The 22205-nt window shown below is 42.2% G+C and overlaps 1 protein-coding gene across 1 annotated transcript in view; it reads left to right on the plus strand.

Moving 5' to 3' along the window:
- Positions 1–406: 406 nt before the first annotated feature.
- Positions 407–22205, plus strand: part of KBTBD12 (kelch repeat and BTB domain containing 12) — a 57973-nt gene continuing 36174 nt past the window's right edge. The window contains exons 1-4 of the mRNA XM_019504943.1: positions 407–489; positions 6875–8047; positions 9098–9368; positions 13055–13205. Of these exons, the coding sequence (XP_019360488.1) occupies positions 6978–8047; positions 9098–9368; positions 13055–13205 (1492 nt within the window). The 5' untranslated portion in view covers positions 407–489; positions 6875–6977. The remainder of the gene's footprint in view (positions 490–6874; positions 8048–9097; positions 9369–13054; positions 13206–22205) is intronic.

The following is a 22205-nucleotide window of genomic DNA, read 5'->3' on the forward strand; positions in this document are numbered from 1 at the left end:
AGGTCTGCTACATGGTCTAGGTGCTAGGTTCAGGGTTTGCCCTTAGGGTTTAATTATTTTTCATTAGAATGGGAAGATAGAAAGACAGACTGCAGGGTGATTTTAACATGCTTATTATTAGTGTTTTATTAAAGAAGCTGAGGAGAGATTGGCAGTGAGCAGGCTGTGCTAGCCATCCTAATTATTTTTAAATGATCATATGAAATCTCCATTTCCACCAAATGAAGTAATCAAAGACAAAGAGCTGCTATCAGGAAGACTAAATTAATAGTGATGGGACACTAAAGGTGACCAGCAAAGGAAATGAAAATTGGAACTGTTTCCTTCTATCTTCATTCTACTGTGTTGCAGATATGTAATATAAAAATAATGCATTCTTCTTCTTCTTGTATTTGCATTAGATATTCTGATTTTTTTTCTCCCTTGGAAGATATGCTGATTGGAAGACTAGTGAAAAGATGACATCACAGCAAGGGAGAGAGAGTGGAAGTGAGTAATTAAGAGGGAGAATATTTTAGTCATCATGTTTAAAATCCTTTCTGTTACTGTTTGTTTTTGTTAACACTTTCAGTGACCAATTAGCACTTTGGAGGATGAGCAGCCTTGTTAAGGAGGCCACACCTCATTTGTTTAGGTGTGAAAGCTCCCAGTATGCATTCTTTGAGACAGGCTCCATCAAAACCAGGGAAAATCAGATACAATGTCCCCGATTTTTTTTTCTACCCTGTAAGGTAGAAAAGAAACAGCATGGGAGAGGAACTTTTGGGGGACCTTCTTAAATCATGTCAAAGAAGTAAAAAGAGATGACAGTTCTTAAACAATCCTTCAAAGTGCAACTTTAGGCTGACCCTACAAACTTTCTCCATATATACAACTCCCAGTAAATCAGTTACTGGATCAGGAGCTTAACGTGTTCCTAGAAATTTCATTTTTGAGTAGATAGCAAAAAATTCCTCTTCTATTCTGAGGCTTTTACTCATTTTGTATTAAGCTTTTTTCATTGCCTTTAACTCAGTGTAAATTGAGTTAGAAATGTAGGATTTGGCTCACATGGAGACTACATGGTTACATTTTTGTTTTTTAAATACATTTCAAATGTGAGGTAATAATCCAGATTCACTGCTTAAATTTGCTATGCTGAGTTTATGATTTGGAAAAATAGGGAGGAAAAATGACAAAGTCAGGGAAATATTCCACCTAAAATGTGCCCAAATTTGACTGTAAGTTTCAGTACAAGAGAGCCACCCATCTTTCTAAACAGCATGATGACTAGTTATGCAAACATCTTAACAGCTGCAAGCACAGTCCTAAGGCTGGTTCTGTAGCTGCAATATCATTCCACACATGGGAGATAATTATGAATCTTTCTAAACATCCAAACTGTTTAAGCCTTTCGAGAGAACTAAACTCTTCTGGGAGGATCCCCTTATAGGCTTTGTTAGTTTTTTTTTAAATCTTCATTCACTTTTTTTTTCACGTCTGTGTATATTTTTTTAGTGAAAATGAGCCAAGAGCCCTGCTTATAGATTCATAAATTGTAGATTCATAGATCGTCAGGGGCAGGAAGGGACCTTGCAAGATCATCGGGTCCAGATCCCTGCGCCAAGCAGGAAAGACAGCTGGGGTTAGGTGACCCCAGCGTGGTGACTGTCTAGTCTCCTCTTGAAGATCTCCAGGGTAGGTGATTGCACCACCTCTGGGGGGAGTTTGTTACACAATCTGGACACCCTGACTGTGAAGAAGTTTTTCCTAGAGTTAAGCCTGAAATGGTCTTGAAGGAGTTTGTGACCATTTCTGCTGGTTTTCCCCAAGGGTGCCCTGGTGAACAGTTGTTTGCCAAGCCCTTGATGCATTCCCCTGATGTGCAGTAAGCAGCTACCAAGTCCCCTCTCAGCCTTCTCTTTTTTAGGCTGAAGAGACCCAAGTCTCTCAGCCTGTCCTCATACAGCTTGCCTTGCAAGTCTCTCAACATACGGGTGGCCCTTCTCTGGACTCTCTCACACTTTTCCACATCTTTGTCCAGAAATGGACACAGTACTTCAGCTGCGGTCTCACCAATGCTGAGTAAAGTGGAAGAATCACTTCCCTGGTTTTGCTTGAGATGCATCGGTTGATGCATGCCAGAGTATTATTTGCCCTCCTGGCGACATCATTGCACTGACGGCTCATGTTCATACTGTGGTCTATTATTACCCCCAGGTCCCTTTCAGTCGTGGCGCTAGTCAGTTTGGCACCACCGAGCCTGTAAGTATGTTGCGGATTGTTCAACCCCAGATGGAGCACTTTACACTTTTTAATGTTGAACTTCATTTTGTTCTGATCTGCCCAACTTTCCAGCCTGTCTAGGTCCGCCTGCATCTGCCACCTATTTTCAAAAGTGACCACGCTCCCACATAACTTGGTGTTGTCCGCAAACTTGGCCAGTGAGCTCTTCACCCCCACATCCAAATCATTGATAAAGATGTTGAAAAGCATTGGATCAAGCATGGTCCTGAGGGACACCACTGGCCACTTCTCGTCAGGACGACACAGATCCGTTCATTAGAAGTCTCTGGGTCCTACCCCACAACCAGCTTCCTACTCACCTAACAGTTGAGCAGTTAAGCCTGCAATCCTCCAATTTTCCCGTGAGAACATCATGGGATACCAGATCAAAGGCCTTTTGGAAGTCTAGCTGTACGATGTCAACTTCCTCTGTCTTATCCAGGTGGCGAGTTATCTGGTCATAGAAAATGGGGTTCAAAAGGCAAGACCTGCCTGTGAGAAAGCCATGCTGGCTGTTGTTCAGAATCCTACCTTCTGTAAGCGTAGCACACACAGACTCCTTGATGAATTATACCAGGATTTTCCCTGGGAAAGAAGTTAGGCTAATTGGCCTATAGTTGGCCAGGTCCTCTCTCCTCCCCTTTTTGAAGATGGGCATCTCATTGGCCCTCTTCCAGTCTTCAGGGACCTCCCCCAAGTGCCACAAGTTTTGGAAGAGTTTCACCAGAGGTCCCACAATGACTTTGGCTAGCTCCTTCAGCACTCTCAGATGAAGTTCATCTAGTCCTGCTGACTTATAAATATCTAACTTTTCTAATTGATCACACACCAGCTCAACATCAACAGTAGGAAGGTGGTCATTTCCACCATGCCCATTCTGAACCTTATCTATTATGATTTTCCCCTTAGTCTGGTGAAATTTTCTCCTTAGTCCCAGAATTTTCCCTTTAGTCCTGTTGTTAAGTCTTCAGAGGGTTGCTCACAATGACTTCTGAGCTTGAGAAAGACATCCTTTCACTCTGACAGTCGAAGGCCCTGATTCTACAAACACTTAAAGAATCATAGAAAAATAGGTCTGGAAGGGACCTCAGGAGGTCACTTAATTCCACCCCCTGCTCCAGGCAGGATCATCCCTGTTTAAGCCACCTCAACAAGGTGTTGTCTTGCCTCCTCTTAACTTCCATGTATAGTGATACTCATCTGAACAGTCACATTCTGTGTCTGCTGTGTTTACGTCTAGCTTCCAGCCTGACATTAGGGCCTGTCTCCATATCACCTAGCCTGTAACATGATTCCCCCACTCCATGCTGTAACAGGACTGTTGCTCTGCAAGCAGGAGCTGTGTTAGAACACGGATAAGCCTAGAAGTGGCCAACAGGCGGGCATTGGCACAGGAGTACTTGTGAACCTCGTGCCGCTCAGACCCATTTTATACTTGGGTGGCTTTAAAAACAAGGGTAGCTGAAATGGAGGAGCATTATGGGGAGGCTAAAAGTACATCACACAAAGCTTTAGTAGGCTGCCCTAAACTTCTGTGAATCTTTGAATATTTAAACTGCAGTTAAACTACCACTTAGGGCTAACAGAGATGACTCCAAATTTTGTTAAACTATGTCACTGAACCCTGTCATAGCCTCCTGAAAGGCTGTAGCACAGTTTGGAAGCCAGGCCTGGACTCACCATTCACTTACCCTGGTGCCACCTAGTAGTAACTCCACTGAAACTGATGGCATTACGTGGCTTCACAAGAGTGGGGAGTCCAGCCTAGTGTTTAGATCCAGTTCTCTCCCAGCCAGACTACCAGAGCCTACTTGTTTGAACTAATAGTAATACGGGGGGTTAGGGTTAGGGTTAGGGTTAGGGTTAGGGTTAGGGAACCTCAAGTCCTGATCCTGGGCTGCATGAGTCTGGGACAGCATTTGTCCCAGATTTGCAGCATCGTGTAGGGGTCCGCAGGAAACGGTGGATTTCCCCTTGCAATCTAGCAGCATTCCAGCTTGCAAGAGGCTGCTTGGGGATGTGGGGGAGCAGGATGCAGGGGACACAACGTGCATGTGCACACCCACACACATGCACATGGCTGGGAAAGAGCCAGGCAGTGTGCAGAGCAGCTCCCTGCAAGTAAGTTTATGGAGGGGAGAGAGTATGGGGGGCATGGGTGGCAGACTGAGGCCCCCACGGTGTGGGAGGGAATGCAGCTGGGGCTGTGGGTGGTGCTCACCCAGGGAGGTGCATGGGGCTGGGACATGGAGTGAGATGGAGCCATGGGCAGCTTATCCAGGGGGAGCAGCAGTGGGGGTGGTGGCAGTGTGGAGTTGTACCCCCAGCTGCTGCTGGGTGGGCAGAGGGTGTGTGTCCAGTGCAAGACTCCCCGGGGAAAAGCATCAGGGTGGGGAGCCCCAAGCCTGCAGCTGGCAGCCCCCACCTCGCCCCACCTGGCTCTGCTCTGGCCATGGCAGGTGCACAGGGGTGGGGGAAGGCAGGCATATGTCCCACCTTTCTCTGTTGAAATGGTGGTTACCCTACTTGCAGCAGTATTTCTCTGTTTGCTGCCCTTACCGTTTAAAGCCTAGAGAAAAGGTCAGCAGGAGCGGAGAGGCAGAGACAAGTTTACCCCTGTGTCTGGGAAGAGACAGTCTCCTGCTAGCAGAAGCACAGAAGCTCAGGGATGTTTTCCTTCAGACTATTCTGCAAGCTGAGAGCTGAGCTGAAGCATGTGGTGCTGAGACAAGTGAATAAGTAGCACCCCAAGTGTCTGCTCATAGCAACAGCCTTGTATGACTCCACTGACCTGAGAGGAGTGATCCCTGCCTGAGCAGAGAATCAGCGTGTTGTGGAGAAAGGCCCTTTATACAGGCTTGAGCAGAACTTGAATTTCTACTGTCTTGTGTTCCTAGTTGTGTTCCTCTGTGCAAAATGGGTGCACAAAGCTAATGAATCAGATTCTTCCTGCCCTCCCTTTGGTGGTGATGTCTTGCACCTACATTGCACAGGTAGAAAGGTCCACAGTGTAGACTCTATACCAAGTGAAATGCAATGGAGAATGAACCCAGGGTTACCAGATTTGTGAGCCCCCTGGGTTCCCATCCTGCAGAGCTCACCTACATCAAACTCCTGGCAAAGTCTGTAGGGAACAGTGAGCACTGAAACGTGCCACTGACTGACTAGCTGATTTTGAAACGTTCCAGCTGTCTGCTCTTGGTGAGCTGACGAAACCATAAGGTGACATTCAGCATCCAAGCAGTAGACTGGTTTTCTGTAGGTGTGCACGTGAGCTGAAGCTTGAATATCTGAGTGCCTGACCCAAGGCCTATTAAAGTTAATGAGAATCCTACCATTGACTTCAATAAGATTTGGATCAGGCTCTGAGAAAAGAGAGAAGAGGCAGATACAGAAGCACACTTTGAAATGGAGGTCTGGGGGCTTCTTTGACTAAAAGAAATGGTGGTGGGGGGTGGAAATTGAAGCCAGAAGATCATTTGAAATGGCTTTTGACTTGGAGAATCAGGGCCTGAATTGCTAGTGTTGTTCCAGTTATTTGCCAATGTACTTCCACTGAAATCAGCCCCTTTCTATTAAGTGGTAAAGCAGGGTCTTTTTATATTTGAGAGGAAAAGAGAGAAAAACAGAGCAAAAGACAAAAATTAAAATGGAGTTCTTGAAAATATATTTTTCCCTTTGCGTTTTTCAGACCTAAAATTAAAGGCTGGTAAAAGATTGTGAAACCGGCTCTGTCCTACATGAATTCCATGTGAGAACCCTGCCTTGGGTACAGTATGTCACCCAAAACCTACAACCTTGGGCTAGCTAGCATATGAAAATCTGACAGTGAGAGTGATTATTTACTGACCATAAACAAAACCAACACTGACCAGCTGATTTTCCATGTCTAGGCAGAGATAAATGCAAAAGACAGGCAGCACAAATGGTGGACAGCAAATTAGATCTGCAGAATTCTTTTAGGTCAAATACTCTCAGGTGCCAAGTCTATTTGTAACAGAGGGGAGGCCAATAAAATACATGAGATTTTTTTAATCTGGCAAAAGCCAGCAAAACTGGCTTCTATGATAAGCATCTGTTTCAATAAATAATTTCTGAACCAGGCAGAATCGAATGGATCTGATTTTTGGCAAGCAGGAAGGTTCATGTTAGCATGTGACATCAATAGAAGCTTTGGTTAATTAAGACCTTCTGAACCCAGCAATTTTAGTACCAGTTGGGACTTAATTTTTAATATCAGATCTCACTAACTAACACTATGAATATTTGGTAGTATTCATTACAGCATTAGAACATTTCTGTAATGCAATGAGAATTTTCTATTAAACTCAGACAACCAGTCAGAATATTAAAAGATGTATCAATTCCAGATGCAAAATGAAAATAGTATTTCATGTGTTCGGACCTCAAATACTAGAGTGAAAAAATGTAGTCCTCAGATTAGAATTAAGTTTAGGTGGAAAATGAAATGATTATGCACATTCTAGTGTATGTATTACTGATTTGTAACCTGTCCTCTAACAGCATTTACTATTGTTAGGATTTAACAGTAAAATTCAGTTGTCAGAGATTTGTGCTTATAGGAACATTTTATGTTTTTCCACCCCAGAAAAAGGTATGGTGAAAGAAGGCCAAATGACACACAAATAATCTTTCCAAAAATTAAACAGGATCCAGAGGAGGTTTGAAACAGAAAAGTTTTGAGTTTTATCATGGATCACAAGACTGATCTGAAAAGAAGACAGCTGCATAGCTTGACTTTATTGGATCAAATAAATGGCATGAAAGAATTGACACAAATGATAGACGTGGTCCTGGTAGCAGAAGGTGAGAAGTTCCCTTGCCATAAGCTGATACTGGCAGCTTTTAGTCCCTATTTCAAAGCCATGTTTACCTGTGGCTTACTTGAGTGCACCCAAAGAGAGGTAGTGCTCTATGACATCTCAGCAGAGAGTGTGTCCATAATACTCAACTACATGTACAGTGCGGATTTGCACCTCACTCATCTGAATGTGCAAAATGTTGCTGTTGCAGCATACTTTCTGCAGATGGAAGACATTTTCAGTGCATGTGAAAAATACATGATGGACCATATGGATGCTTCCAACTGCGTTGGGATCTACTATTTTGCAAAGCATATTGGGGCAGAAGACTTATCTGATCAAGCTAGGAGATACTTGTACCGGCATTTTGCTGAGGTGAGCCTACAAGAAGAAATTTTAGAGATTGAAGCACAGCAGTTGTTGAGCCTCATAAGATCAGATGACCTGAACGTATCCCGTGAGGAAAGCATCTTGGATTTGGTCCTCAGATGGGTGAACCACAGCCGAAAATCACGTTCAGAGCACCTTATTGAGCTCCTGGAGCAGGTGAGGCTGGTACTTGTAAGCCCCTCCTTCCTAGTGGAAGCTCGGAAAAGGAACACAGTGCTACTTTGTAATTCTGAATGTCATACTATGATTGAGAAGGCATTGGAAACCATCAAGAAAGCCAACCAACCCTCTTTCAGTCTTCGCTACGGCATGGAGACCACCAGCCTTTTACTTTGCATCGGCAATAATTCCTTGGGTATTAGATCAAGACACGGCAGCTATGCAGATGCCAGTTTTTGTTATGCTCCTGCCACAAAAAAGACTTACTTCATTTCCTCTCCAAAGTATGGGGAGGGTTTGGGATGTGTGTGCACTGGTGTTGTCACTGAGAACAACGATATTATCGTGGCGGGGGAGGCGAGTGCTGCCAAAATGTCTAGGCAAAAGACCAGGAACATTGAAATTTATAGGTGTGTATCCTCTAAATGGCTAATTGTCTATAAAGTTTGACTCTAAATCATGCTTCTGGGAGCAGAAAGAGGCTACTGGAGAAAGCTTTCTTTCCCCATATGCTTGTACAGAGATTTCAGTTACCCGAATCAGTTTGTCAGAAAGGACAGTACTCCTGTCTCCATGAAATGATGAAGCCTCTCCCATATATAGGAGAAAATCCTGACATCTTTACTCACAAGGGAAAGCCCGTTCATTAAGATTCAATCTTTGTGTGTTGAAGATGAGCTAGATTGGGCCTTTCACGCATTTATGTAAGCCTCACCTTTCCCTGACCCAAAGCATTGGTGGTCTGCTAGTATTTTCTTTCCTAGTTCATTCCTGCAGGTCAGTTATTTACTAATGGTGCTGATGTTTGAGCTGTGGGAATGATTTAGGGATTTGGTCACACATGAATCTATGCCTATCATTAACAGTCCTATGAAGATAACTCTGAGGAGGTAAAATATGATGAGGATAATGTTGAAGATAAATATCTCAGAGAGCCTCACTCTGTTTTTACCCAGTTCTTACTCAAACTGACATAAATTAGAATTGAAAATTTTCCATATTAAAGACTGAGTAAAAACTGAAGCCGGCAATGCCAAATGTGAGTATCTAAATGTAAGCCTCCAAATACATATGTAAGCACCTAAATCAAAGCAGCCAAATTCATAGGGGCTGAGTATTTGTGGTTGCCACTGACTTCAGTGGAATTCAGCACATACAAATATAAGGACATCCTAATGAGGTTCATCATTTTCCAGCCGTGTGCCTATACTTAAAGCCTTAAACCCATATTAAACCCTGTTCTAAGACTCACATCAATCTGTGAGTGACTTCTATACACGTAAATAAATGCACTGAATTCAAAGCTAGAAATTTTCTTCTCTGTTGAAAAGAAAGAAAAAATGTTCTTCTCATTGTAAAATTATCTAAAGAAACAATGAAACCGAAGGAATCTGATTTACAAAAGAAGTTGCTATGACTTTTGTGAGCTGCAGTGTTTCTAATCTGGGGTTTTGCTACAGGTATTACCATCGGGGAAACCAGTCTTGGGAAAGTTTGTGCACTGCTCAGTTTCGTGAGCTCTATGCATTGGGCACCATCCATAATGACCTCTATGTCATAGGAGGCCAAGCCAAACTGAAAAACCAGTATCTGGTCACCAACTGTGTTGAGAAATACTCCATGGAGCAAGGGAGCTGGAGAAGTGTAGCACCTCTTCCATTGCAACTGGCTTGCCATGCTGTGGTGACAGTGAAAAATAAACTCTACGTGATGGGAGGCTGGACACCCCAGGTAAAGAAATGCTATATATGAACTAACTAGCAAAGCCGGGCTTAGTTTTTGTGCAGTATAACATCATGGTGCTTCTTGCATGGTTAAAATACAAAGGCAGTCTCAGAAAGTAATGGCAGTTTTGAAATAAAACCATTGTCTGTGCAATGGAGTGGGACACTACATACCAGTGAGGAATACCAGTGCACTGTCATCAAACACGCAGCATTTATGACTACTTCGAGAAGTGACATAGTTCAGTAAATGACTGTCATACACACAATACCATTGCTTTTTGAAACACTCTCATACATGAGGGATAAGTAACAAAAAATGGCACTCTTTCCTCTGATCTCTTTAATATGAGAATCAAACAACCCTGAAGAAATAATGTCCTTACTATATAAAGTTTGATGCATGCGCCACATCCCATAAAAGGCAGTTGTCTGAAAAACTTCACATTGAGGCAGACTTTAAAATGCAGCTGTCTTGGCATGATTTCACTCACCTTCCATTTTTATATAGTCATTGGGATCACCTTGAAGTCCTTGCTCAGTCCTTAATCTAGCAAAATGTTAATTACAAATAAACAGTGATGATATTTGGTGCTTGCCTGGCACTTTTACCTCATCACATACTATGGAAAATGAATTTGTCTCATCCTTCCCAGTAACGGGTACTTTTTTCATCTTTGCCTCTTCTAATTATTAGAAAATAGTTGTGTTAAAATAAGACACACGTCCCTATTGGAGCCTAAGATGCAACCTTGTGAACTCTGGTAAATCTGAAGTTCAAGAAGTTGCAGAGCTCAGCTCTGTTTCTCAGGAAATTGTTCCTGGTTTTGGGTGCTTTGGATTTTGATGAAAAATTAAAATGTTCTATGGAAAAAATAACTTTAAAAAATAGCTCTGATGCAAACTGAATTTTCCAATAACATGTTTTGATGTAACATTTTCATTCAGCTCTACCATAAGTATCTTTAGTAACAGCACAAAGAGAACAATAGCAGCAAAATGGATTGCTTTCCAAAGTAGCATTCCCCCTTTCTGATTCCCCAGTGTGAACGTCCTTCCTTAAAGTGGTACTTCTTTTGTTGTTGTTGTTGCTCAGTACAGTTTAATTTTAGAAAGTCAAGTTGAGACTCTCTCTGGCTTGAAAAATTTGCTACACTGTATTTGGGACATTTGTAATTCATATTATTGACTGAAGGACATTAAAAATAGTGTCACATCTCCTTGGTTTGGGATGCCTTTGAAGAAATAAATCTTAAAAGTATTTAAGACCAAATTGTGTGCAGCAAACATGATTTGCATCTCTTAAAATATTCTGAGCACAGAAGTCCCCAAAGAGACCAGAGAATAATCAGAGAATAGCTCTGACAGAGAAACAACGAAACAAAGACACCTTCTCTTTATTTAAAGAAGTAAAATTTGAGAATATCCTCAATATGGAAACAACCTGGTTGTAAAATGCTAGAGTGGGGAGGATTTTTGTATAACAAAGACTCTAAGTGAGACACCCTGTTTTATTTAGCCATCTCCCCAGCAGAGACTGAAAAAAGGAAAAGCAGCTGAAAAGCTCTTGCAATGGATATTGAGGCAAAAGTGGCAAAAATAAAGGCTGCTGTGAGACACATGGGAATTGACACCTCCCAACTACCCTGGCTGTGACAACTCATGGGGGCATGTGATGATACATACAATAGTGAGTGCATTAGCATTAATTGAAAAGAAGCTATTGCTGTGGAAAGTAAGAACCTGCTTATACAGTTCAACATTAGCCTTAACACAGAAATAAGGATGTTAAGACCAACACTACAGAGATAGGATGGTGCCAGATATACTAGGATTTACCTCTCAGGTTGTGTATGAGGCTACAGTGCTGTTGCAGGCACAATATAGAACATATTCCACAGGTCAGCTCAGGAGCTGTCCTTATATTTATGCAGCACCAAGCACCCCATTGTAATAAACAGAACTACTAGTATAATATCGATATAGTGACATAAATGTATATGCCAGTTTATAGAACATAGATAACATCACATTCCTTCCCACCGGGACCTTATCACTGAAACAAGAAAAGACAAACTCAAGACAGGATGTAAAATAACAGTTCAGGAGAAGAAGGGCTTGACTCACTGCAGCATTACTTCATGCCTGCATTGATACAATGTTTCCCTGGCATCAGTGGAGTTATAAACTGGAGCAGGGCAATGAGAGTGAATTATACCAAGGAAACTTGGGGTTGTTAATAATAAGAAGGGTCAATGGGGGCTGTTTGGAATTAGGCTGATGAGGACAGTGGGGTGATTCTGCCCCCCAGAGGTAGGCTGGAAGGAGGCGTGGAGTGAAAAGTTTTCCATGCAGAAAGAGCAAAGCATAAATAAGTGTCAGTATAGATGACTTCCATTATCTGGATTCTTATTTCTCACTCGTTACCTTAGCCTCAAGATGCCTGTACCATTGATTCTTAACCAGGGTGTTGCAGTGCCCTATGATGCCATGAGATCCTTTTAAGGATGCTGTGGGGTGCCACGTAGTATTAGCACTGTGCAAACACCTACACATTTCAAAAGGAAATCCGCAGTGTCGAAAACAAAGACCAGTTGTGGTCTTTCTGAGTTCTTTGCAGCAGAAGAATGGCTCTGTTATTTTCCATAGTCAAAAAATGAGTGAAAGCTACAAGCTGGCATTTTCCAAGGGTTGCTTTGAAGTTGAGAACCACTGCTCTATACTAAGGAAAACAACAAGCAAAGAAAGGATAATAACAACTTTGTGAGTATGCAGTAGCAATCCCTCCACCTCTCTTTCTTGCTCACCTTTCATTCCGAAATTTATCAGTCTTCCCCCAAAGCAGACAGCTTATATTTAAAGGTGCCACACTCAGGAAACATAATCAGAGCTGGAGTGCCTATGTTTTATCAGAGGAGGACGAAAAAGGGAAGATTAGGAAAATCAGGCAAGTAGGAGTGACTAGAGATGTCATTAAAGGTGCAAAAATGTAGTTGTGAGCTAGAGACACTCCCTGTGCCTGAAGAAGGGCATTTGTACCCAAAAGCTTGCAAAGAACTTTTTTTCCCCAACTATTTAGTTGGTTTAATAAAAGAAATCACATTTATCTAAATAACCTTTTCTGCCTAGTTGGGAGCTAGGAGGTTGTCATTACAACTATTAACTGGAAATATTTAGCAATTGTGCAACTTGGATGTATGTGGACTGACTAAATTAACAGATACTAGTTCAGCATAAGTAATGTGTGCGTGAAGCTCTTAGAACAGCCTTCCACATACATCATTGAAACTCATGGTGCAGCCCAAGTAAGAAAGTAAATAGAAATTCAGTCTTCAGCAGAAGAAAAAAATGTCGTGAAAAAGGTCTTCCCTTTATTCGTATGGCTTCACAAAGGCCTTGTAAAAGAGCTATGTTCTGTCAGAGCTCAGTCCATAGATGTTTTGTTATTACTCAAATCCTTGACTCCATTGCTATGGAATATAAATGCACTTTATTCATCTGCCTTCTACAGTGTACTTCCAGCCACAAGTCATGGGTGCTGTTAAGTCGTAGTGAGTATGAATCACTTCACAGCTATAATTGATGTGTTTATGTTATTTATCTGCTCAGCTGTCTGCTGTGATTAATTGCATGCAGGCGTGTGCAGAGGGCTCCAAATGTTGTATTATTATATGGCTGTCATATTTCATACAGATGGATCTCCCTGACGATGAGCCAGATCGATTAAGTAACAGAATGTTTCAGTATGACCCAGGCCAAGACAAATGGACAGAGCGCACCCCAATGAAGTACTCCAAATACCGCTTCAGCACAGCTGTAGTCAACAGTGAGATTTATGTCCTGGGTAAGAGGAAACAGATTTTTAACAGATACCATGGCCACTTTTTATTTTTTCCAGCAATTTGCCTCTCTGAAATGAAATATTTCACCCTTTTTGTTGTGTATGGTTGGGGCAATCCATGTTGGAGCAAATGGATTGCAATTTTTTTTCCTTGTTCATATCATCATTCCTCATATTCTGAACTTCAGCTAAACCAGTTGTATGAAACTTTAATGCTCTGGTTTACTGCAACAATAATAATACTTTGCTTTTCTTTAACACAGTCCTGCTGAGGATCTCAAAGTGCCTTGTAAATATTAATGAATTAAGAATGACCACCCAGTCCTTGTAGGGGGGGAGGGATGATTAGCATCATTTTAGAGATCTGGAAGAGTGAAGTAATATGATGAAGGTTCATGTGAAGTTTGGCAAAGTGGAGAATAAAATACAGGTCTTCCAGTTAGAGCCAGGCAAAATTTTTCCAGTAACTAGTACATTCACTGAAAAAACGTAGTTTTGGGGAGAACCAAAACTATTTGTGAATTCAGGTCAAATTTGGTGAATAAAAAAAAAAGAAAACATTTGGAAAAGTGGGAATGTTTTATTCTGAACATGTTCAAAATGAACTTAATTTTTGTTTTGAATTTGAAATGTAGTATTTTGAATTTGGCTTGCATTTTTAAAGAGGCATGAGAGTGAGTTAAATAATACCAGAACTTTTTGATTGATCTAAATTGAAGACATCTGATTTGTATGGCCAACTATCAGACTGAGCAGTCCATTATCCACACAGCTGTACTGCCAGTTAAAAACCTTAGAAACATGACCATTTGTCTTTACTTTGGGTCCACATTTAAAAGTCACACATGCACTTTGTAACTCTAGCAGACATCTTGGAAGACAAAGATATATAAGTGATTTGTTTAGAGAGAGGATGATGGCTTAATGCAAAAAAGAAGGAAGAAGAGGGAAGGCATTCCAGGTATAGGAAATGACCAAAAAATGTGGGAAAGAGTCACCTTGCAAGGATAGAAGACAGCAAGAAGGGAAGTAGGAGAATGAGAGTAGAGCTACAAGCAAAGCTATGACTGTGCAAGTGTTTGGAAGTGAGACTACTGTATCTGGTGTGGAACACAAGAAACAGTGTATAGAAAGTCTCCAAGAAGAGACCAACATGAGGTAAATGTCCTTAGATACTAGGATCTGAACATACATACTACCCTGGATTTGTCTGGGTTTAGAGACCCTTTTCTCCATTGGAACTGAGTTGGTCCCATGGATGCAGCCAGAAGTTAGGGTCAAGCAAGTGTGTATAGGAAAGAAAGTTACACAAGTAGAAAATCATTATTGTCAAAGGTCCCAAGCAGGTGAAGGTTAGCATGTTGTCAGATAAAGTTAGCCGTGGCTATTTAAATTCAAAGATACTTGGAAATTACCAAATATGAAAGTGACAGATTTAAAAAAAGGGGGGGGGGGCAGGGGGGAACTTGAAACAGGCTGTATAGGAGGCCTGCAGCAGCAGAAATAGCCATGAAGAAAGGATTTATTCAAGTCTTTCAGTAACAAGTACACTGAGATCAACACCAAGAATTCTGCAGTGACACAAAAGAGACAGGGAGGGAGAAAAAAAAGCCATCTCGGGATGCATGTGATAAAACAGATTGACAGTCTTCCACACAGTGGAGGTGCTACTGGAAAACAGAGAAGCTTTCTGAGATGAGGGTCACTAGTATTTTACTTGGTCTAAATTTATACAAGGCAAGAAGTGTATCAGAGTGAAAGGGAAGCAATGTATATGTTTTCTAAGAGGGCAGATTCACTCTGAGAAGTGACTGCAAAAATGGCATCATGAAGTTCTAGGTCTTTCACGGGCTTTGAAAGGAGATTTGTTCATTTTTCAAGCAATATTTTGCTATGTACAGCTGTCAAACTCAGCCTGGGCTCTGTGCTATGTTGGGTTCTTTCTTACTTGCCAGTCAAAACTGATCATCAAGATTCACTAGGTAGAGCTATGTTAACAATTTTATTGATGATGAGTGAGGCAGCAGAGAATCCTGCTTCCTCCCACACCTTTCATACCCACACCTGCATAGCCCCTGTATGAACACTCCCATGGAAGTCAGATGGATCCCTGATGTGATTTCATATTGGACCCTTTTTTTGTCACTAAAATAACCAATGTGATTATATAACTACAGGGATGCTCCAGTAGCATAACTAAGGCAGGGCCCTGGACGCTAACTTAAGGAGGAGGAAGAGAAAATAGCAGGTGCCATCGCAGCCACACAGCTGTGCCAGCAGCATGGTATCAGCTGGAAGTCACCACTGCCTCTGTGCTTCACAGCTGCCCTGGGCACTTAGATGCCTTGTAACATCTCTATGCTGATGTCTGATCTCAGATAAAATCCTAGAGAATAGGGCTGGAAGGGGGTGCAAGAGGCCCTCTAGTACAGTTTATTTAATCACTTCTGCCTGAACCAACCTAGATAAATATTTGTCTAATCTGCTTGTAAGAACTTCCAAGGATGGAGATTGCACAACCTCCCTAGGTAGCCTGTTCCAGTGTTCAACCTCTCTTATAGTCAGTCAATCCTTCCTAATAGCCAACCAAAATTTTCTTTGCTGCCATTTAAGGCCATTATTTTTTATCCTGTCACCTACAGACAGAGAGAGTAGTCTATCACCATCCTCTTTGTAACCACCCTTCAGGAACTTGAAGACCATTATTAAATCGAATCAGCCTTCAGTCCTCTTTTCCCTGGACTAAAAAATCCCAGTTCTTCCAACCTTTCCTCCTTGTACGTCTTATTTGCTAGACCTATAATGATTTTGATTGCTCTGTGTAGTTCTGGAGGGACTGTGCTGAAGTGAGGTGATGTATTTGCACTGTGTATGTGTATTAAGTGATATCAGAACCTGCCCCAGGGAACAGATAAGTTGAGAAAAGGGTTCACTTTCTGCAGTCTTATTTCTGCCCTTATCCACTCTGTCAGGTCTGTCTACACTGCAGAGAGAGGTGTGATTGCCACAGGCATAAGCAGACCTATGCTAATTTTGATCTAACTAGCTTGGGTACTGGTTGCAGAGAAACAATAACGGGACGGGCTTCAGCCAGAGGCTATAGGTACTTACTGAAGTCGGTGCCATTGCACCTTCACTGCTCTTGGTCCCACCTGTAGCTAGATCAAGCTAGTGTAGGGATATTTCCAGGGGCTTCAGTCACACCTCTGACTACAGTGTAAACCTGCAGTCACAATTGCTATTTCTTAGTCTGGTGCTTGCAGCACCCATATTGCTAAAAAAGAGATAAATGCTTGTATTAACAACAGCAACAAAACCACATAAAAAACCCCAAATGACCTATTTCTGGGCAAATTGTGCCTTGGGCTCCAAAATGTTAAGCCTGCAGAAACCCCATTATGTCAACAGTTACAACTAATTTCTATCAGCATAACTGAGGCCTTGTAATTCCTGACAGTAACTGACTGAGAGTTGTGCGGAAAAGACTGAACTGCTTTCCAGCTTCCCTTGTAACAACAAATCTATCCTCCACAGCGTTCTGATCTTAAAACAGGTCAGAAACAGCCTTAAAGTCACCAGGATTCGGAGTCTCATTCTGTCAGTGTCACAGATGGTCTCATCCCCAGCACTAGGCTCACACATGCCAACTGCAATTAAAATCTTGCTCATAAGATACATTCCAAGGTTTATTTGTGGCGACAAGTGCTTGCTGCCTTGTGAATTCTCAGCCTGCCAAATGGGTATAGCCCTCCTCTCATCATCACCAGTTGTGATGGTGTCCTCACCGGGCAGACAGACAGCTCATGACATTGGAATGAACAAGTTGAAAGCTTTCTGAAGCTGGGTGGGGCAGCACTTGACCATAGAGATGACATTTGTGGGAGAATGAGAAGGGGAAGATCTGGAGCTGATGTTGACAGACCAAAGAATAGCAACTGCCATGGAAGTGGTAAAACCCAGAGCAAGCTGCTCCTTGCCACAGATCTGCAGGACATAACACCGATAAACAGGGAATGTCAAACCCTTGCAAAAGTCTGACAATGCCAATTTGTTCCAAAAGGGAGATTCTGGAGATTATCACTAGCTCTGAAGAAGTCCTCATATATGGTGGTCCCACATCACTCAGCATGGTAGGTAAATCATTTCAGAAGACCCATGAAGATCTGTTCAATTGGCAGTCAAGGTACAGGAGATAATAACAAATCCAGAAAGCTGGTTAGGAGAGGTGTAACTACACCTCCTCTGGCAACCTAAGCTTTGTTCCTGGGGCGGGGGGAGAGTTTTCCTCTAATGGAGGGCATTATATATCATGTTCGTTCCTATTTTTGACTCCCAGGAAGAACCTATCTGGTGTGTGTGTGGGCACATCTGATTCCCAGCAGGGCTTCATACAGCCTCTGCTCAAGGGGCACTGAACCATCGTAGCCTATGCAGGCCTTGTCTGGGCCTGGCTTCCTGCCAGCGCTTCTGTCTTTTCGGGCTGTCATCTTTCCTTGTGGTCTCATCAGTGCAACTGTGGTTGTGGTCTTTCTTGGAAGGACGGTGTCTCTAAACCCTTTTTCCTTCCTGGAGGGTTGATTAGAAAATCCTATGAAAGAACAGCATTCCTTACCCCTGAGTAGGATAAAAACCAAACAGAGGAGGATACGTGTCTTTCCTAGAATAAATACTCAGCTCATAAGAATGAGGCTACAGGGAGCCTGGACTTAATGCATTACAAGGAAATCCAAACTTAATGAGACTATTGGGTCTTAGAAGCAAATTCCAGGTCTTTCCGTGTGTTTGTACAGCCTCCAGGTCAAGGGGGCCTCAATCAGGTTTGGGGGGGTGCCTCAATACACATAAAAATAACTGAACTGAGCAATGGTCCTAATTCATTTCTTTAATATAACTCTGCTAATGCATGAAGCAAAATTTATGTATGGGATTGCTTCAACTAGAAGGCTCTAATGGACTTTTGATATGTAAGTTTAGAATACACCCTCAGTCACATGGGTGTAAACCTGTGGTAACTCTACTGACTGCTGTCATGTTGTTCCAGATTTACATCAAACTGAGATCCAAATCTGGCTCTTGGGCTGTCAAGGGGTAATTTCTGAAAAGTCCTGTTGGGACAGAACCTAGGCTACACAGGCACTGCCCACAAATCCTAGGAGCTGAGCACACAGCCCATGGTAATCAGCTGCTCTAGGACTTTTGCTTTGAGATAATCTGGGTCTGAATATGGACACTTTCTTTTAAATGCCAAGGAAGAGATTTCTTCTCTGGACTAAACCCCCCCAGTTTTTCCAACCTTTCCTCCCTTGTAAGTCATGTTTTCTAGACCTCTAATAATTTTGGTTGCTCTATGTAATTCTGGACTGTGCTGAAGTAAGGAGAGGTACTTGCACTGTACATCTGTATTAACAGAGATGAGAACCTGCCCCAGGGAACAGATTAGTTGATAGGACCTGATTCTGGTCACACACTTGTGTGACTCCTCTGAATTCATTGGAGTTATTCCTGAGTCATACAGATGCCAGGGACAGGAGAAATAGCTTCTTACTGTCTGGGTGATCGGCTTGTTCATGGAACTGGTACTGTGAGTCTTTTATCAGCTCCCCTACATTAGAATGGGCTATTTGTCAGATAATGTTCCTAGAGACTCTTATGCTCCTTACATGGCATACATAATCCTTATAAGTAAATGAACAGCACTTCCTGAGGCTCCAAATCCTTTCTCCTATTCAGCCATTTGACTGATCTTAGCTCTTTCTCTCCATATTTTCCCAGGAACATAACTATATTCGTTAGAAAGCTCAAGAAAGAGCAGTATTGTGTTCTTAATGACAGAGCCAATTGAGATAATTTGGAAGAAAACCAGATGGGAGGGCTCTATTTAAGGTCACACATTCTAATCTCATGCTTAAAAAAAATCAAAAAAGAAGTTCTTTGCAGCTGAGGCTGTGAAAACTCATTACAACCGATGGGTAAATGAGGGGGAAAAAAGACCTGCCAAATGTACCAGCTTATACTAAAACACTTTCAAAGGAACTACAGTGTGTGAAATATAGGCCACTGGTAAAAGGTATTGCATCACTACAAGGGCATTAGCAGTGTATTGTTTTTCTGTTATGTAATCCCTGTTTTTATAAATAAGAACATATAGAAGGAATTAAATGAGAAATCCTATTAATAAAGATTTGGGAATCAAAGAATCTTTGTTTATCCTCCTCAGCCTGGCATCCCACCTCATTAAAGCCTAGTTTTCCCCTGAGCACTTGCTGAGAGCTTCTTTTTAAAGTTTTAAGCAGTTAAATGAGGTTCAATTAAATTCTGAATGTCTCCATCATAAAATACTGATTTGAATGCAGTACTCAGGGGTCTCTGTGAAGGAAAGCTTGTGTAGGAGTAAACTGGAAAGAGAAATTTTAACTTTCATGCTCCAGTATGAACTGTGCCTTTGAATAAATTATGCTTCTTCTAAAGTAAACTTGTCTATTCATAAATACATTCACTTCCTCCAAGTGGAAAATAACGGGCTTGCTCTGGATTATACCTCTTTATCCCTTCCTGAAGTGACATTGAGTGGGTATTAATGTAAGAGCAGAACCAGGAATGACAACTGCAGCCAAAAGTTCTTTCCTTCTGGTCAGAGACTACCCAGGAGTTGTGGGAGAAAGGGACGCTGGAACCCAAAATCGCTAGCTGTGTGATGCAGGCATTCGTTCCCTGCTCCTACTACAGCTTTGGTCCCCTCTTGTTGCCTGCCATATTATATCATCTACTTGTCTCTGTGATAGTTAAGGATGGCAGCACTTCTCCATCTCATCCCTTATTTCTCCATGAAACCAGTTGTGCAGCCCCCAATTTACAGAGAATGAGTGAAAGCCAGGCAAGTGCTAAGACTCTCATCTTGTGTGCTGTTAGGGAGTAACGAAGGAAGATGTTATGTAAGAGATTCGAAGTGTTGAATCCATTGTGTATTTGAAAGATCATTTTAATAGTGAATTATTTTACGGAAGAAAAGGGAGAGAAAGAGCTTAGATTTCACTTGCTCATTGGCTCATCAGCTGTTTCCCTCCCCAACCCCCCTTTTTTTTTTCTCTTTGATAAAAATTGAAACAAGGATTTTTCACTGATTGCATTTTGATCAAAGGACTTGTCATGGTTTGGAGGCTTGACAGCCCCCAGTTGTGAGATTTTAAGTAACCTGTCCATTTAGCTGGGCTTATGGGCATCCAACTTGAGGAGTCAAAGGTCTGATGTTCAGAAGTGCCACGTACCCACTACTTTCACAGAAGTTGATGGACTTCATGTAAATTCATTTGCACTGAAAATCAGACCCCAGGTATATCAATTCAAAATTAGCAGCCACAAGTGAAAATATAAGCTGAGGTCACAAGGCAAGTCAATGGCACAGCTGGGAAAATCTCATTTCTCTTGGTCCATCTCCACACCCCGCTCAAGAGAGCTATATAAATGAAGTAATTCTAAGACACTGATCATCATTGTTTGCTACTACTAGAAACTTCCCCTATCACTCCCCATCCAAAGATCTGATTATGCAGGTTTCCCAATGCACCTAATTTTTACCAGAACACCCCCTCTTTTTGTAGTGCCACTCCCTGTATCTTTTCCTTGTAGCTCTTTTGTCATTTTAACCACACAACTCAAGTTCCCTTTAGCCTTCTTGTGTGAGAATGGGGGGAGCTCCCCTAAAAAGAAACAATATTTTTTTACATTCAGTCACTGGAAAAGAGTATGTGGGTATCTGTAAAACACAGCACTGTATCTCATTGAAATTCCAGGGCTGTCCTTATTACCTCACCTGCCCTGCATCTTCTTGCATCAAAAGGCTTGTCTTTGAATCTTGGTTTTGTAATAAAGATCATGTATTTTATTTATATATTTATTTTACTAATGGAACTTCATGTTACATTTAAAGTCCATTAGAACAGCTGCTTTCAGAGTGCCCTTAAAAGTGTGTTTGATTGTGGAGTCAGCCAAGCGTGATACAGAGAGCTCTCAAGCATTAATGGCTTTGGGAACACAAAGGTGGCTCTGCTGGCTTACTGAAGTCATCCAGTGGCATCTGAACTATCTTCCAGGGAAAGCAAATAATGCAAAGGGTCTGCATGTTCAAAGGGTGTGTTGGAAAGAATAGGAACAGATCTCTGGGATTAAATCATCTTGCGTGACAGACGGGAAAATGACAGACAGAGAAATGTTCAAAACTCCCACAGTGAAATCCACCTCTCCGTGCACAAAAGGCAAGTAATCAGGCTTTGTGCAGAGAACTAAGCAGGGCTGTGGTGGTGGAAATAGGTGGAAGTCACCCTCTCTTCATGGCCAGAGTCCCCAGAGGGAGAGCGTTAACAATGCAGACCCTCCCCAGATGCCATTCCAGCCTATAGGCAGAAATAGAAGTTGCTGCCGCTCCATACGCACAGTACAGGAGTTTGTGGTCACTGGAAGCACAGTTTTGTGTTTTAATGCACCTGTGTATTGCTGTAGGCAATTTAAGATATGCACAGTCATAAGGACAGAAGTCCCAAACTGAGAGACCTGGCCCTTCACAACAATGCTGTCCTGCCAGGTAATTCTTCCTCCCACCTCCCTCTGACCAACTACCAAGTCCAGTCTCAGCTCTTCCTTCCAGATGCACCCCCATATGTTCCCCCTCATCTCTATTTTGCATGGGTTGAGCTTTATCCAGCTCACCCTCACCCAACCCCCAACAGCAATTAAATAGTAAATAACTTGTTCAAGCGCCCCACCCAGATCAGAAGAATTAAAAATATGAGAGCACCTGCGGCATCTTAACACTATGTCTATAGATCTTCACTAGCCCTCCTCACAGCTTCATAACTCCACTGAACAAGAGCACCAGCAAGCTAGAAACCTGCAGAACCAAGTGTGAGCAACCAGAGGGAATGAAGAGTCCAACAGAGAAAAAATCTTTCATTTCCAGTGTCTCACTCTGGAAGTCTCCGTAAGTGGAACTGCCCTGGAAGATGAATA

Source organism: Gavialis gangeticus, unplaced genomic scaffold (genome assembly GCF_001723915.1).
Source record: "Gavialis gangeticus isolate Ggan-Ray unplaced genomic scaffold, GavGan_comp1, whole genome shotgun sequence".
NCBI lineage: Eukaryota > Metazoa > Chordata > Crocodylia > Gavialidae > Gavialis > Gavialis gangeticus.